General features: G+C 37.3%; 3 protein-coding genes across 3 annotated transcripts in view; 1 reads left to right on the forward strand and 2 right to left on the reverse strand.

Annotated features, from left to right (window-relative positions):
• Positions 1-3,036, reverse strand: part of LOC145482049 (cadherin EGF LAG seven-pass G-type receptor 2-like) — a 32,266-nt gene extending 29,230 nt beyond the window's left edge. The window contains exon 1 of the mRNA XM_081460628.1: positions 2,965-3,036. The gene's annotated coding sequence lies outside the window, so the exon portion shown is untranslated. The remainder of the gene's footprint in view (positions 1-2,964) is intronic.
• Positions 3,037-5,315: 2,279 nt separating this feature from the next.
• Positions 5,316-16,352, reverse strand: LOC145482057 (uncharacterized). The gene is made up of 6 exons (XM_081460636.1): positions 14,250-16,352; positions 8,118-8,260; positions 7,661-7,749; positions 6,749-6,826; positions 5,966-6,140; positions 5,316-5,599 (listed from the first exon to the last, which is right to left on the reverse strand). The coding sequence occupies exons 1-6, from the start codon at positions 14,302-14,304 to the stop codon at positions 5,333-5,335; spliced, it is 807 nt and encodes a 268-aa protein (XP_081316762.1). The 5' UTR covers positions 14,305-16,352; the 3' UTR covers positions 5,316-5,332.
• Positions 10,581-13,793, forward strand: LOC145482040 (uncharacterized). Its single transcript, XM_081460618.1, has 2 exons — positions 10,581-12,412; positions 13,766-13,793. The coding sequence occupies exon 1, from the start codon at positions 10,615-10,617 to the stop codon at positions 11,785-11,787; it is 1,173 nt and encodes a 390-aa protein (XP_081316744.1). The 5' UTR covers positions 10,581-10,614; the 3' UTR covers positions 11,788-12,412; positions 13,766-13,793.
• Positions 16,353-16,484: the final 132 nt, after the last annotated feature.

A 16,484-nucleotide genomic window follows, 5' to 3' on the forward strand; every position in this document is an offset into this window, starting at 1 on the left:
CGGCGGCAAAACGACTGCCGCAGTGATTATGGATCAGGAAAGTAGAAAGGTAGAGCGTGGGAGGGAAGGGAAGGAGGTATACGGAAATGAGAGAATGAAGAGGAGTATCAGTTGGGCGGGGGGTACTCCTAGAAAAATTGGGTGGGGGTGTGCGGCACGCTTCTCAAAGCCCTTACCCTATTTAAGGTCAAAGCCTGCGACTTTACCTACCCCGTTTATGACCTGACCATGACTAACAATTCCATACCTTATTTTAGATCTGACCCTTAAATCAATACCCTGTTTCAGACCTGCCTTATAATTGGTTTCCTGATTCAGACCGATGTAAAAGGCTTTATGAAAGGCTTTTACTGATGGCCTTATCTGAAATGATGAAAAAGTAGCTACTGGTAAAAAATCTACTCAATTCGAGACCAGCGTGCAAAAACCATACCCTACTGGAGACCAAAATGGCTAAAATCTATCCGTCAGTTTAACCAAAATGGCTAAAACCATTCCCTTTGGGGCCACACATAGCTATATAGGCCATATAAATGAGTACCCCCGGAAGTATTTGATACTAGAATTATAAAAAATGTTTAATTAGTAAAAACGAAACTGGAGAGGTGGTGGGTGTAGGGTAATTGAGCAATACAGGAAATTGAGTATGACCTGAATACGAAGTTAACAAAAAATACTTTGACATGCAGTGGGATGGTGCGTACTGCTGAATGAGGAAACACGAGAAAGATGAATCATCAGTTACATTGAGTAAAATTCAAGCTTCAAGTTTTGTGCTTGCATGTAACTGATGATTCATCTTTCTCGTATTTCCTCATTCAGCGGTATTGACCCTTTTCATAAATGGCTGCCAATTATAAATTATTTTTTAAGTATTAAAATTAGCCTGACTGACCTCGTTTTTGAGTTGATAATTCAAAAGAATTGTTACTCCCAAACGAGTTTAGTGAGGCTAATTTAAATGCATACAAAATAATTTTAAATTGGCAGCCATTTATGAAAAGCGTCTATGCACCATTCCACTCAACAATCGGTCATAGATACAGAGAAATTATTGACTTCAAAGTTCCAAGATCTTTTTTTTTTATCAAGCTTTAACAACACTTGAAGCCTAAATTTTACTCAGGTTTAAAATGTCGTAACAGCTGTGACTTTATTAAAGAAAGATCTTGGAACGTTGCAGACAATACTTTCTCTGCGCGTATGACCGCTTGTTGCCCCGAATGTTCTCAACTTGTTTGTAACATATTATCAAGCACACAGTTATGGCACGAGAACAGCCAGTAGTTATATATCGACTGCATTACTGTGGCATAAATCTTGAACGATTTTACGAATCGATACTCTATCAAGGTCCTAAAATTTAGAATTCTCTGCCAGTATCTGTAACTGGTTCAACATGATGCTTTATACTAGCTTTAAAAAAACAGATGATGACATTTTCAATGAAATAATACTGACATGGTCGTGTCCCGCACACGAAGCTAAAAATTAAAACTTTACTAACAGTTATTTAAGTCCACCCCACTGTAAGCCTGGTGGCTAGTTGTACTCGTATATACTTCTTTTTGTAACAAACAAATAATGTGTTATAATCTGGCAAAGCCTGAGACCGTAAATACAGAATATCAACATTTCGCCTTTTCTGAACCAGTTAACCCAAGGTTGAATTCTCCCATGACGGCCCCCGCCTGGCAAATAAGTTGTTATAAACCTGCCAAATCAGTGCAGCTCCACAGTCGACCTCACATATCCACTGCTTAATGTGAAAACTACACGTTCTGTTGTTGACTAAGTCACTATCAAGCTATTTTATACGTAAGCAATTACCACTGGATACTCACTGGATTTTCTGGCAAACTCGAGATTCAAACAAAACCTTTACTGAAGCAGAATTTCGGCAAAAGTGGAATATAAATTAATATATTAATTTAACTGAAATGTTGCAGTTGCCTGATGAAGAAGCATGAAACTCTGAGTATTATTATAACTTGCCCTAGTTTAACTATTGAGCACTCTAATAGCCGAAGAAAATTTCAACCTGCTATTTGGTTATAACTGAAATTCTCTATGTTTTTAAAAATTACAGCTTTTTTCTCCGAGTACAGTCTTTTCTCTCGGTACGTGCAGCCTAAACTTAATTAGAAGTGGCTTACAGTACCTCTCAAGTGATTGACATCAGAAAGCATATCATGCCTCCCGCACATGATATGCACATTTGATGTCGTAGTTGTTTGCTGATATGATTGATAATAAAAGACTGAAAAATACGAGGATAAAAGAAATTTATCACAGGAAACATCATTTTACCGAAATCTACACTCAAGGGCCGGAACGGTCTTTACTCTTCATCTGTTCATCGGAAGAGACTTAGTCAACCTGTCTTTTTTAGACATGTAAGCTACATGAAAATGGACACCTACGCCATTTCCCAATGTTCTAGTTTGCCATCGATACTTTGGTATATATATTCATTCTTGCATGCTTTTGTTACTTTTTTTGTAGTTGAGCTTCGCACGAAATAATCGAAATCTGAAAGTAATTCAAGGGTATTACGGCAAGTACCCTGCCTTTTATTGATGACGCAGATTTGCAGAATCATGTTGTTAGTCAAAGAGAATACATCTATCTTTACCGATTATTTAGTAACTTCAGTGTAAGTCATCATATGTTATTAACGCTTAGTAGTTGAGTAGTCGAAATTTGAACGCAATTTATGTGGTTGTTAAGGAGCTGATTTCTTTCCGACCAAAAAAATCGCTCTTTTGAATAAGACTACGCATTTAACTTACAGCAAAAAAGACCTTAACCTTAATCGAGTTTAAATTATATGCCAAATACATGAGGAAAGAGTGAGAAACTACTAATTCGAGGGTAAAGAGATAAAAAATTGTCCCATGTATGTAAACTAGAAATATTATCTAAGCCGTAAAAACAACAGCTGCAGAAACTAAATCTACTTACCTTATAAAACTGAACGAGTTTCTTTGAGACGTAAAATCCTATTAGACCGTTATTGCAAAGGATTAGAATTTTCCAAAACACATCATAACATTGAAAATGGCCAATTCTGGTCCGTGTTTAGATGGAATCTAGCCAGAACTGAGCAATAGATTGACAGGAAAATATTCTTGGAGCGAAAACTGCTTATTCGAGTGAATCTTCAAACAGGTTTGAGTGGCAGTTTAGACACACTATGGCAGCTGCGCTAACAAGTTCTTGTTGGTTGTTCGAAGCTTGGGAAATTTTGATTGGTCCAGCAAAATGTCAGTGATTGAACAGTTAAACGTATGTTCTTGCAATTTTGCTATTGTTTGCACTAAATATATTACACTTTAACTGTGTTATTTCCGTGCTTGTTTGCGCGTATAGACTTTGTGAGAAATAATACTTGTACATGGTCATGAATGAGCCTTGTAATATTTTACGCTACTAAAAGTGCTGCACTTTCCGATATCGTGACCTGTATTCATCGTCAATTAATTTCATTTTCCAATATTTAAACGAAATTGAAATGTTCATTTATTTATTGTTCTTCAGCTTTAAGTTTTTTTTTTTCCTGAAGGACTGGCAAAAGTCTTTACCTATCAACAACGACAACAAGAGATGTTATCTAGATTTGAAACCCTTTTTCAAATCTGAGAAATGTAATATAAGCAACAACAAATAATCAATACCAAACTCAAAAATTATCTAGTACATATATAAGAAATAAAACATTTCATATACTCATCTTCTGTTTTTCAACAGATATTCAGATAGGTTATCCGTTTAGGTGTAAGGAATTACCAGCCAGATTTATTCGATAAGTTGAGATCAGGTTTGCCTACGGCGGTAATAGAATGGTTAAAAGTAATGTTGCTTAGGCTTACCATTTGGAGTTATTCACTCAGAATTGACAGAGACAGTTTTGATCACACGAAGAGAGAAACGTGACTGAGAGAAGCATGTTTACCCCACAGCTCCTCATACCAAGCAAAAATATGGCACGAAAACATGAGACGCAAAATGTAATTAAGAAAAATTCTAATCCCCAGAGTAATATCTAACTTCCCAGTGTAGCATGAAATAAACTTCTTAGCACAAAACCTAATGACACAAAACAGAAAAAATAATGTCTTTGTGAAGATTAATGATGACAATATTATCTGTACCTATGTCATTTTTGCATGATAAATATGGTAGCTCTTCATTCGATTACGGAAATATTCAACTTCTAGGCGACAAGTATGTCGACTCATGACACGGTCGACTGAAAAGAAACTAACTTATTACCCATTTAAGCGATATTCCAATCTATAAGAGGTTTTATTTTCAGTTCCTACCATTTCTCAAATTGAACGGCGGTTAAGGATGGCCATTAAATAATGGTAAACGAAAGTGTTTTTCCAAAATCAGCAAGTCAACCGAAAGAGAAATGTTCATGCAGTAGTATCACTTATCCATATTACAAATTCAACTTTAGATTATTATTTTTCGTTACTGGGGGACTGGAAACTGTGGTGATAGAAGAAATGGCAAGGCTATTTCCGACATTTCGTTCCGAACGGAAGAAGACGAGTACCCCTGGAGGTAGTTTATAATGTAAGAAAGGATGTTTGGAAAATACAGTTCAATTTGACTTACAACTTATAAATTTCCGGATTTTTGCCCCAATGGTATGCAACCTTTACTTCCTTATCATTGCATAATTTAGTTTCTCTTCGTGAATCTCAAAGCGGCTATTAGTACACTAGTCAAGTACACTAGTCTAGTGCATTATTTATGTCGGAAGTTATCCTACCAGCACAGTTAAGTTACAAAAAAAAAGGACAGAAAAACCATGTACTCTGTTTTTTTTCAGTAATTGTCGTCAAACACGCAGAAACGTCGAGATGTCCCACAATATTATCGCAATATTAGCCATATTGTGCTTATGAAAACAAAATCTCTGTGATCTTTAAAACCATGCTGCTAATAACATTTTCCACGAGAGACAGACAACTTCATGACATTTTTCCCCTCTAGCATTGCGGAGTACTTCATTTACTTTTAAAGACAAACCTCGCAGTTTTATTAGAATTTTTGCCATTGCAGAGTTATTACTGACACCATTAAGTTGAAAAGTTGATTGCTAGGTGGGTTAAAATATTACATGTTGCTTCAAGCCACGCAAACACTTCAAATGGTAGTTTTGATTACAGCTATTGCGCTGTACTTTGGACGCTTATTAATTCGGCTCCTTTTTCTTCTTTTTCATTAAATTTAATCCGGACCCGCATTGAGGGCGTGTTAATAAAAGAGGAATATTTCAACGTCATTTATGTGTCTCCTGAAACTAAACTCGAAAGTCCTAAAATCTAATCAATATCGTTAACATCGGTCCCGCGACGGTTAAGTAGAATCCGACACAGGATGCAGCCGCAAGCGCCTTTTGATTATTGCAATTGTTGTTGCTGTTGCTGTTATTGTTGTTGTTGTCATTATTATTGTTATTGTTATTGTTGTTATTATTATTGTTATCGTTGCTGTTGTTGTTGTTGTTGTTTTTGTTACTTGTTCCTTTTCTATTAAGCCTCAAAAGCTTAAGATAACCGGTGACCTGGAACTGGGGAATTTCCTAAAAAGAATGAGAAAAGCACGATTTGTCGTCAGTGGAACAATTAACACCAGAAATCACTTTCATTAGAATTGCAAAATTTAGGTTGACATTACCTGTTAATATATACAGTTGCTAATAGAAAAAAAAATAGATTCCTTGAACAAGATATTTCTTTAGTCTTCGTTAATTCTTCTTAAGCTATATAGAGGTAACGAATAGGGTCAGGAGCCCATGGGCTCCTTATAGGGTTTATTTTAGATAAATTTCATGGAAGTTAGTTATGTGAAGGAAATTTTGTCTCGTCACTTCTCAGCTCAACTGTATTTTTCACTAGGCCACCCCTAAACTCTGAATTGTACTAACACTGCAGACGTTTACTCTCACCTGAAAACTAAATGCCGTACTGTTTAACAGAACCTCGTTATGGAGCTGAAAGTGCACGACAGTTCTGAGGTACAACCAGCACGAGTTATGTATCATAGCTTTCAGGTCGTGAAGATTCCTGGCTGGATTAATGACATCCAGATCCAATCGCATTACCATAATGAAGAAAACCCCTCTGAAACATTAAAAAATCTTTTTAATCAGCAGATAAAGCTTCTTCACTCATGTGGTCAACAACCAGGCAAATGTACTGGACAAAAAACGGTGCTGACATCAACTCTCATAAGTTTTGAAGACATGACTGATTATCGGAGTTATATACACAACTTAAAGCAGTTGTCAAATCAAAGCCTGAAAAAAATTCAGGCCTAAACGATGATCACTCATGTCTTCATCTCTTTCTCCGCAGTTCAAATATGTGATCTTTTCAGATATTCTCTTGCATTCTTCAACCATCTGCGAGTATATTACGAACTCACAACATGATCAATTCCCAGTTGGCTTGATAGCTCGGCTGGTAGGGCACTGCACCGGTATAGCAGAGGTCATGGGTTCGAATCCCGTTTAATTCAACAATGATCACTCATGTCTTCATATCTTTTTCACCAGTTCAAATATATGATCTTTCATATATTCACTTGCATTCTCATAAACAATGATTTGTTTGGAACACCAACATGACCGTCGTGAAGTCATGTGAAAACACTCTGTAGAGATTATTCCTGAGGCCGCTTCTTTTAAATTGCGTGAGAGCGTTACACGATAAAAGACATGTTGCCTCACCTTTCTTCTTTTTGTTCGTCAGGTGGAATTTCTCTTTCCTTTGAGGCATTTATTTTCGGGCCGCCAACCGAGGGAGGTCTAGTAAACAAATATTAAGAGAAACGGATTGTCAGTTTAGAAAAAAAACTTGTGACTTTAGGTCACAAGCGGGGGATGCTAAATGAACACAAACGCAGATGCATGTCGAAGAGCTGAAAGCTGAAGAGTTGTTTTGCATATAAACTTGATGCGTACGGGTATAAAATTCAGAAAACATAAAAACCACTCCACTTTTTTCATTTCCCTACATTATCATTGACTTTTCTTAATGAAATTCTTCAGTCCTAAACATAGAATTCACCATGATGATCAGGGTTTTCGTTCCAGGCGGGAGGCGTTTCGTCCAGTTGTGTACCATGTCATGGCAGGTACTTAGATGCCATATATTTGAATTTCTCTCTTTTCCTGATATCGCAAACGCTCTGTATCGTCTATATATGTGACCTAGCCAAAGTGTGAGGTGTTCTAAGTGATAAGTCGGTTTTAATCTCATGGTTTCTCATAATTAAACCAGAGCATAACAGATAACTATTGAGATTACTACCGTACATCTTTTTTTTTTGATAACCAAGAAACATAACCTTTCAATCCCAGTGTCAAATGATGAAATTGAAAATGATTTTGTTGCCTTACTCTTCCCTTCCAACTAAGTGTACTGGTTATTAGTAGAGAGAAGGAAAAATTTTACATCATATATGTGATCCGGCCAGAGAATTTCTGTTTGTAAAGTGCGAGGTGTTCTTAGTGTTAAGCCGGTTTAAGCAGCCAAAGTTCAATTCTGAACAAGTCTAAGTGGAATGCTGGGTTGCATCATTTTGCAATACATCGCGTAATTATTGTCCGTATTTTCTGTAGTGCTGTGTTCCTCCTTACCTAAAGAAAACTCCCTCAGATGTCTTGTTAATCAGCGAAGAAGTTTTAAATAAGTTGACTCGCACAAAAAAGTCGAACATTTTCCAGAACTGCAATATGAAGACGAATTTTTATGGTCAGTAATTCTCTGAAGGAAAGAGAGTAAAACAAAAGTAACAAAATACGTGATACAGTCCCAAGGTGGTTGCGCTGCATTCCTCAGTTGTGGAAAGTGTTAACGAATGATAACCCTTTGTTTTAGAAACGAAAAGTCTTGATTGAAGTTAATGAACCAACCAACTGACGTTAGAGAAATAACTGATTCTTATGCTTTTTTGGGACTAATAAATCCCGGTATTTTATTGTACAAATCAGAACATTAAGCAAACACTCGCACAGTCATCAATCCAAGAATGCCAGTGATAAAATGGCACGACTGTAAGCCGCTGAAAATTCGGAGCACATGTCATTTACTTACCCCTGTTGTTATATTAGCAGCGAGAGCTTGACATGCTTCACAATCTTTCGTGTCTTTCATATAAAACTCTTTTGTAAAGTTGTGGTTCAAAATAACACCAGACGCGTCGAAATGGACTGACACTGATTCTCCTGCACAGAGCCCTGCCACAAGACATGTAGTTGGGATGACCTCGATGAAATAGTTTTAATCTTTGTAATTATGAATAATACATATAACGATTTGGCGATGGCACTTTAGATCGCCGGTTGACCTTGTACCCTACAATTCACATACTAACCGATAGGGGGAAAAGGAAGAGGACAACGACGACGACGATGAAAGTGATGATAATGATGATGATGATGATGAAATTTTATTTGAGTGTCAGGACCTCATAGCTTGGAACACCAATCCCATACTAATATAGGGAGTCGACTGGGGACACCAATAGATACTATTCTTGAAAAAGCATTTAAAAAAGATAGAACTTTGGTGAGTGCAAGGCGCTATGAGAAATGGGGATTGAAGAATCGTCATTAACGTTCGAATAGACGTAGTCATTGGTGTTGCTTAGGAAAAGAAACGCCTAGGTATGTATGTATGTATGTATGTATATGAGTAATAACGAAGAGGCAAGATTTGCTGTTACTCCGAGTTTCGTGCTTACGCACTCATCAGACAGTATTTAATGATAAGCATTCCTATCAACTAGATATATATACACGGTATTAAACAATAGGCTAATTGCTGGACTAGTTGCATTACAATAAGTGATAGTTATACTGGAAAACAATAGGTGTGAAGACAGAAATTACGGGGACGAGTATAAACTGCGTGGGTGCAGTACAATATAAAGAAAGTGTCAAGCGTTCTTCAAGTAGAATTTGTTCTCGTGCCGGCATTTAGAAATAAGTTCTGATCTTTTGTTTAGTAGATTGTCGTTGCTATGTTTGATAATCATTAGTTTTTCTGTGAGGCAGAGGTCGCATCGTTTGGAAATGTTGTTGTAGGGTCTTGCACGGCTAATAATTGACCATTTGATGTTGAAGTCTTGTTTTTTGTCGTGTAGTTGCCAGATGTATTTAGAAAGCTCGGTGCTGTTGATGTGTTTTCTGTGCTTAAATGTGGATTTGTGCTGCGAGAATCTCTGTTTGAATGTTCCTTCTGTCAGTCCAATGTAGTTCTTGGTTGTGTTGTTAGTTGTAACTTGTGCGTTGTAGATTACACTGGAAGTCAGGCATTTGTTGTCTAGCGGGCATTGGTCTTTTTTGCGGCAGTTGCATTGCTCTCCGGTGATTGCGTTGGCGTTGTTGTCGGCGTTTGTTATTTTCATGTTGTGTTTGTTGATTACTGTTTTCATGTTGTCCATGCAACTGTAGCTGACTTTGACGTTGTTTTTGTTGAAGAGGCTGTGGTATTTATGTTGGTTCGGAAAGTGCTTAGATATGAGCTTCAGGAATGTTCTACCGATGTTTGTCTTTACGTTTTTACTAAATGGAGGGTTGTACCATATAATGTTTCTTTGTCTGTTGCGTCGGGGGCGTGTTGGTTGATTGTCTTCGTTGTAAATTAGTGTTTCAGAGTATCCGCTGGCTTTCAAAGCAGTTTCGTAGATTGGTTTGGCCTTGTTGAATTCGTGTTCGTTGCATGAGTTGGCGGAAATACGGCGATTGATGGATGCTGGAAGTTGCTTTATTATGTTAGGTGGGTGGTTAGACTTTGTGTTGATGTACTGCGGCTCGTCGTTAGGCTTTCTGTAGGGGCAGTAGGTACCTTTTGTAAGATCGAAGGTGACGTCCAGGTAGTTAACAATTTTCATGTTAGTCTGTATGGTAATGTTAAGTCCATATGTCTTGAAGCGTCTTGTTATGTCCTTCCTTGTACGGTCTGCTTGAGGTCCGGAGATGTTTTTGAAGATGGCAAGTCCGTCGTCTCTGTAAAGCCCGATGTTGTCTATCCCGTATATGTTACACAGGTCGTCGAGAATGAATAAGCCTACGAGCTCGCATACTTCGGCTCCGTCGAAGCTGCCCATAGTAACGTCAAAAGAACTGTTGTTTTTCTTGATCCAGGCGGTGTTACTGTCAAAGAGAAGGGATTTTCTTGAATGCATAATAATATCGATGTCGCGGTCCGTAATGGAAGTGAATTGTTTGGCGAAGTTGATTGCGTCTGTAAGAAGTTTCTCAGTAATGGAAGGGTAGAAGTTCTCAATGTCAAATACGGCGAAGGTATGTTGATCTTTGTGTTGTATAGAGGAGAACCAGTTGATGACGGATGATGAGTTTTTCCATTGGTTAAGGCCAGTCTTCTGTCTCACAGTCGTGTTAATGTTCGCGAGGATTTCTTTACTGATACGTCCAATCTCACTTTTTGCAGGGTTAATGAGTCTACATGTAGGTTTGTTCTGGAAGTTGTCTTTATGGTCTTTGAGTGTTATAAAAGTCTGTCGTTCAGCCATGCGTTCCGCGCGGTCGCCTGGATCAAGAAAAACAACAGTTCTTTTGACGTTACTATGGGCAGCTTCGACGGAGCCGAAGTATGCGAGCTCGTAGGCTTATTCATTCTCGACGACCTGTGTAACATATACGGGATAGACAACATCGGGCTTTACAGAGACGACGGACTTGCCATCTTCAAAAACATCTCCGGACCTCAAGCAGACCGTACAAGGAAGGACATAACAAGACGCTTCAAGACATATGGACTTAACATTACCATACAGACTAACATGAAAATTGTTAACTACCTGGACGTCACCTTCGATCTTACAAAAGGTACCTACTGCCCCTACAGAAAGCCTAACGACGAGCCGCAGTACATCAACACAAAGTCTAACCACCCACCTAACATAATAAAGCAACTTCCAGCATCCATCAATCGCCGTATTTCCGCCAACTCATGCAACGAACACGAATTCAACAAGGCCAAACCAATCTACGAAACTGCTTTGAAAGCCAGCGGATACTCTGAAACACTAATTTACAACGAAGACAATCAACCAACACGCCCCCGACGCAACAGACAAAGAAACATTATATGGTACAACCCTCCATTTAGTAAAAACGTAAAGACAAACATCGGTAGAACATTCCTGAAGCTCATATCTAAGCACTTTCCGAACCAACATAAATACCACAGCCTCTTCAACAAAAACAACGTCAAAGTCAGCTACAGTTGCATGGACAACATGAAAACAGTAATCAACAAACACAACATGAAAATAACAAACGCCGACAACAACGCCAACGCAATCACCGGAGAGCAATGCAACTGCCGCAAAAAAGACCAATGCCCGCTAGACAACAAATGCCTGACTTCCAGTGTAATCTACAACGCACAAGTTACAACTAACAACACAACCAAGAACTACATTGGACTGACAGAAGGAACATTCAAACAGAGATTCTCGCAGCACAAATCCACATTTAAGCACAGAAAACACATCAACAGCACCGAGCTTTCTAAATACATCTGGCAACTACACGACAAAAAACAAGACTTCAACATCAAATGGTCAATTATTAGCCGTGCAAGACCCTACAACAACATTTCCAAACGATGCGACCTCTGCCTCACAGAAAAACTAATGATTATCAAACATAGCAACGACAATCTACTAAACAAAAGATCAGAACTTATTTCTAAATGCCGGCACGAGAACAAATTCTACTTGAAGAACGCTTGACACTTTCTTTATATTGTACTGCACCCACGCAGTTTATACTCGTCCCCGTAATTTCTGTCTTCACACCTATTGTTTTCCAGTATAACTATCACTTATTGTAATGCAACTAGTCCAGCAATTAGCCTATTGTTTAATACCGTGTATATATATCTAGTTGATAGGAATGCTTATCATTAAATACTGTCTGATGAGTGCGTAAGCACGAAACTCGGAGTAACAGCAAATCTTGCCTCTTCGTTATTACTCATATACTCAGCTCTACACTATATGTGTATTGAGCACTATTTTAATGGGATCTGCTACTTCCTCATATGGTTATGTATGTATGTATGTATGTATGTATGTATGTATGTATGTATGTATGTATGTATGTATATATATATATATATAAAGTTAAGATGCTTCGAGCCAACAGGGATGCCACGCGCCAGAAGGATCCAAAAGGATTCGTAGTCCAAACCTCGAGTAATGAAATTTGTAGGCAATTGTGGAAAACGAGGACGGACAACTTCGAGCGAAAAAAAAAAATATATACAGTAAAAAATCTCAGAAATCTAAAAAAAAAGTTTAAAAATTTAATAAAAATAAACGTTTCGGTCAAAGACCTTCATCAGTTGCAGTGCAAGTGAATAATAAATTACAATAACCTTAAATAAGTTTACAGTATAAAAAATGACATCATATTACAAAGATGATTACATAACAGGGCGTGGTAACACATGAAAACGAAAAAATTAACCAATGATAAACAATCGGTGATTACTAAGCGAGATACTATGACAATGCGGTACAAAACTCAAAAGACACAAACCAAATAAGAATAAATAATCGAATATAATACAAATAAGATTAATATCAAAAAAGTAACGCGATTCGTCGAGTCAGCCGAAAGTGTGAAGGGACCCGCGTGTAAAATATTCAATGTTCAAAAAAGGCGGTCCCAAAATCCCCAAACAAAGCCCTTGAAACTATGCCGCGGCAAGGCACAACAGGCGCCCTAAACAGGGCCCTTAAACAACAATAATGTAATAAATTCCCCGATGGGGGCCCCTGAGAAAACCTAGCGCTAACAAAGCTAACAAGATCCAAGGTCAGGGCCTTTGAACACCTGAACTAAGATAACCGCCAAATTTGCAAGTTATTTTTGCGCTAATTGTAGTTTATTCTTTTTTTGATTTATTGATCAAGTGCAGATAAATGCAAACAATACAAGTAACATCGAAAAGCTTTTAATCACTAAAGAGGCATATTGGAGTGCACAGTTGTTCTCTCTGGCACCTTTTGGCTTGAACAAACGTCAGGAATTCCACTCGAAAAAAAGAATAAACTACAATTAGCGCAAAAATAACTTGCAAATTTGGCGGTTATCTTAGTTCAGGTGTTCAAAGGCCCTGACCTTGGATCTTGTTAGCTTTGTTAGCGCTAGGTTTTCTCAGGGGCCCCCATCGGGGAATTTATTACATTATTGTTGTTTAAGGGCCCTGTTTAGGGCGCCTGTTGTGCCTTGCCGCGGCATAGTTTCAAGGGCTTTGTTTGGGGATTTTGGGACCGCCTTTTTTGAACATTGAATATTTTACACGCGGGTCCCTTCACACTTTCGGCTGACTCGACGAATCGCGTTACTTTTTTGATATTAATCTTATTTGTATTATATTCGATTATTTATTCTTATTTGGTTTGTGTCTTTTGAGTTTTGTACCGCATTGTCATAGTATCTCGCTTAGTAATCACCGATTGTTTATCATTGGTAATTTTTTCGTTTTCATGTGTTACCACGCCCTGTTATGTAATCATCTTTGTAATATGATGTCATTTTTTATACTGTAAACTTATTTAAGGTTATTGTAATTTATTATTCACTTGCACTGCAACTGATGAAGGTCTTTGACCGAAACGTTTATTTTTATTAAATTTTTAAACTTTTTTTTAGATTTCTTAGATTTTTTACTGTATATATATATTTTTTTTTCGCTCGAAGTTGTCCGTCCTCGTTTTCCACAATTGCCTATATATATATATATATATATATATATATATATATATATATATATATATATATATAAAAGTTAAGATGCTTCGAGCCAACAGGGATGCCACGCGCCAGAAGGATCCAAAAGGATTCGTAGTCCAAACCTCGAGTAATGAAATTTGTAGGCAATTGTGGAAAACGAGGACGGACAACTTCGAGCGAAAAAAATATATATATACAGTAAAAAATCTAAGAAATCTAAAAAAAAGTTTAAAAATTTAATAAATTTAAATTTTTAAACTTTTTTTTAAGATTTCTTAGATTTTTTACTGTATATATATATTTTTTTCGCTCGAAGTTGTCCGTCCTCGTTTTCCACAATTGCCTATATATATATATATATATATATATATAACAAGTAACACGTTTCTTTATGAACACAAGAGACCAATGAAGCACCTGATCAATGATGGGCAATTTAACATCATCTTACCTGTGCACAGCCCAATGACAACAGGAAGCATCAGCCGTTTGAATAATGACTCCATCAGAATACCCAAAGGTCACTGTGAAAACAAGGATATCTGACCTTAACAACTAAAGCGTTTGATCGAACTAAATTTGGATTTAAAAACCGAAAACATTTTGCTCTTTTAATAGGTGAAATGCAAATCAAAACGTACAGTACAAGGCCAGTTTGGTCATTTTTCGGTCTCATATGTATCTTCAAACAGGGGCGAATTTCCATGAGAAATTGTAAATATAGGAAACACCGTACAGCAGGTTCTCTGATTTAAGGGTTAATGTGACTAATGCAAAAATTAAAACCACCGGGTTTTAATTTACTTTGTCAACTCAGGTTGATACATAGCTACATGTAAGTGGCCTCGTTTTCCCTTACGGAAACAGCGAGAATGTGCTCACTTGATCATAGAAAATGCAAAATAAAGAACATTTCTTCTTGTCATACCCTCCTTCAATCTCCAATCTAACTAATGACCAAGAACAAATTAAAATGAATCCGAATACACTTTATATAATCGAATAATTTTAAATTGGGCACCTTTTAATTTTGAACTAGTTTTTTGGAAATGGTAGAACTTCCGAATGTCTACCCTTAAAAGTCTCTGACCTATACATGTGTAGTTATTCTATATAATCACCATTCCCAGTCTTACCTTCCCAGGACGAAAACGAGCAGGCAGGCAAGTTATAAAAGATTAAAAACAGGAAAATAAGCCCTTTCAGTTACATGTAACTAATTTTGCTGTGTTAAATTATTCTCCAGACATCTATTTCGCATTAATTTGCAAGCAGTCATCTGCATGCAGTCATGTAATTGAAAATGGAACATTTGTTTTTTCTTCACACTTTCGTGTGAAGAAATCGATGTTTTGATCAATCAAAAATGACATTTTTTACCTTTGCCTGACAGTTTGTGACGGCCACAAGGTTATTACAGTCCTTTCATCACCGTGAAGTCGTGAGGTTGGCACTTCCGTAGCGTCTGAAGCCTGACCCTTTAAATTGTTCACAATTTAAACACTGGACACAAATATTGACTGACCCGGATTAATTTTGTAGCAAATACCAGAAGAAATAAATTTCGGTAGGAAAAAGAGAATTACCTTTGTGCCCTGAGTAATTTCTGAAATTCGCAAAGAACACAAAAAAAAGTTTAACATGAGTCGCCCAAATTACGGTTTCAGTTTCCAAGTTCATTTTGACTCATAACTGAAAGGAAATATGTTAAAGTCAAATGCTTTGATGCCTCAGCTAATTTAGGGTAGAATTTTCTACTTTCAATACTGACGTACAATTTGATTGCAATTTTTCCTTTACCATACTGAGAAGGGCAATCAGGTGAACTGAATAAATGTGATTTAACTCAACAGTGATATCGCAATGCTCTAGCCAGACAGGGATGTATTACCTTTCAACCCAAGAGTTCGTCCTCTCCGTTTGAATATAAGTAGAAACAAACGCTGAAGAGCAGACTCTTAGTTTTCACAATATCCCTCGATAGCTTCAAACTGAGAACACGCGTAACAACAACTTGCTGTGGCTGGGACAAGGAAATGGAGAGCTATGCAAACCCGACTGGACATACAACGCTGTGTAAATTACGCACAATTTATACTTGTGCGAGGCTTGCACAACGTAGTCTTGTGAAAATATTTACACAAGACTACACGTGATCTGCCACGTGATCTGATCTGTCAGTTAAGTTCCTAGGCCAAATATAGAGCAACTGAAGTTCAGCGGTTCTCAAAACATAGTGTCAGTGTGCGATTTACATCCAAGTGATGACGTCAACTGTTAGATCAGCCGAGGTCTTTCACAAAAACCTATGTTGACAGGGCAATTAGTGTATGTAACTCAAGATTATGAAATAATCTGCCACTTGCCTTGCATTGCGTAAGTCGAACTCTATCCAGAACTTCAAAAGGAGCCTTAAAATATACCTCTTTAATTAGTTTTGAACAGCCACTCATTGTTTTGTAGACATTGTTATATTTTCGAACTGTACTTTGTTTTTCAACCTTGTTCCTTTTGTATATAGATTTTATTACTGATTGTATAGTTTAACACATTTCTAAAGCGCCATGGAAGTAGGAATGGCGCTATATAAATAAGGTTATTAAGTTAAGTTATAAAGTTAACTTGCATCTTTTTGTTTACAGCTGATAGACTTGTAAACGTTGAAATTGACCAGATTGGCATTGCA

Source organism: Orbicella franksi, chromosome 3 (assembly GCF_964199315.1).
Source record: "Orbicella franksi chromosome 3, jaOrbFran1.1, whole genome shotgun sequence".
Taxonomy (NCBI): domain Eukaryota; kingdom Metazoa; phylum Cnidaria; class Anthozoa; order Scleractinia; family Merulinidae; genus Orbicella; species Orbicella franksi.

Excerpts from the sequence above, each read along its gene's own strand:
- LOC145482040 (XM_081460618.1), top strand. The coding sequence starts at position 10,615 with ATGGGCAGCTTCGACGGAGCCGAAGTATGCGAGCTCGTAGGCTTATTC.
- LOC145482057 (XM_081460636.1), bottom strand. The coding sequence starts at position 14,304 with ATGGAGTCATTATTCAAACGGCTGATGCTTCCTGTTGTCATTGGGCTG. Across the intron at positions 7,750-8,117 it reads CTGCTAATATAACAACAGGG|TTCTGGAAAATGTTCGACTT; the intron begins GTAAGTAAATGA and ends TTCATATTGCAG. Across the intron at positions 6,827-7,660 it reads TCTGAGGGAGTTTTCTTTAG|ACCTCCCTCGGTTGGCGGCC; the intron begins GTAAGGAGGAAC and ends TTTGTTTACTAG.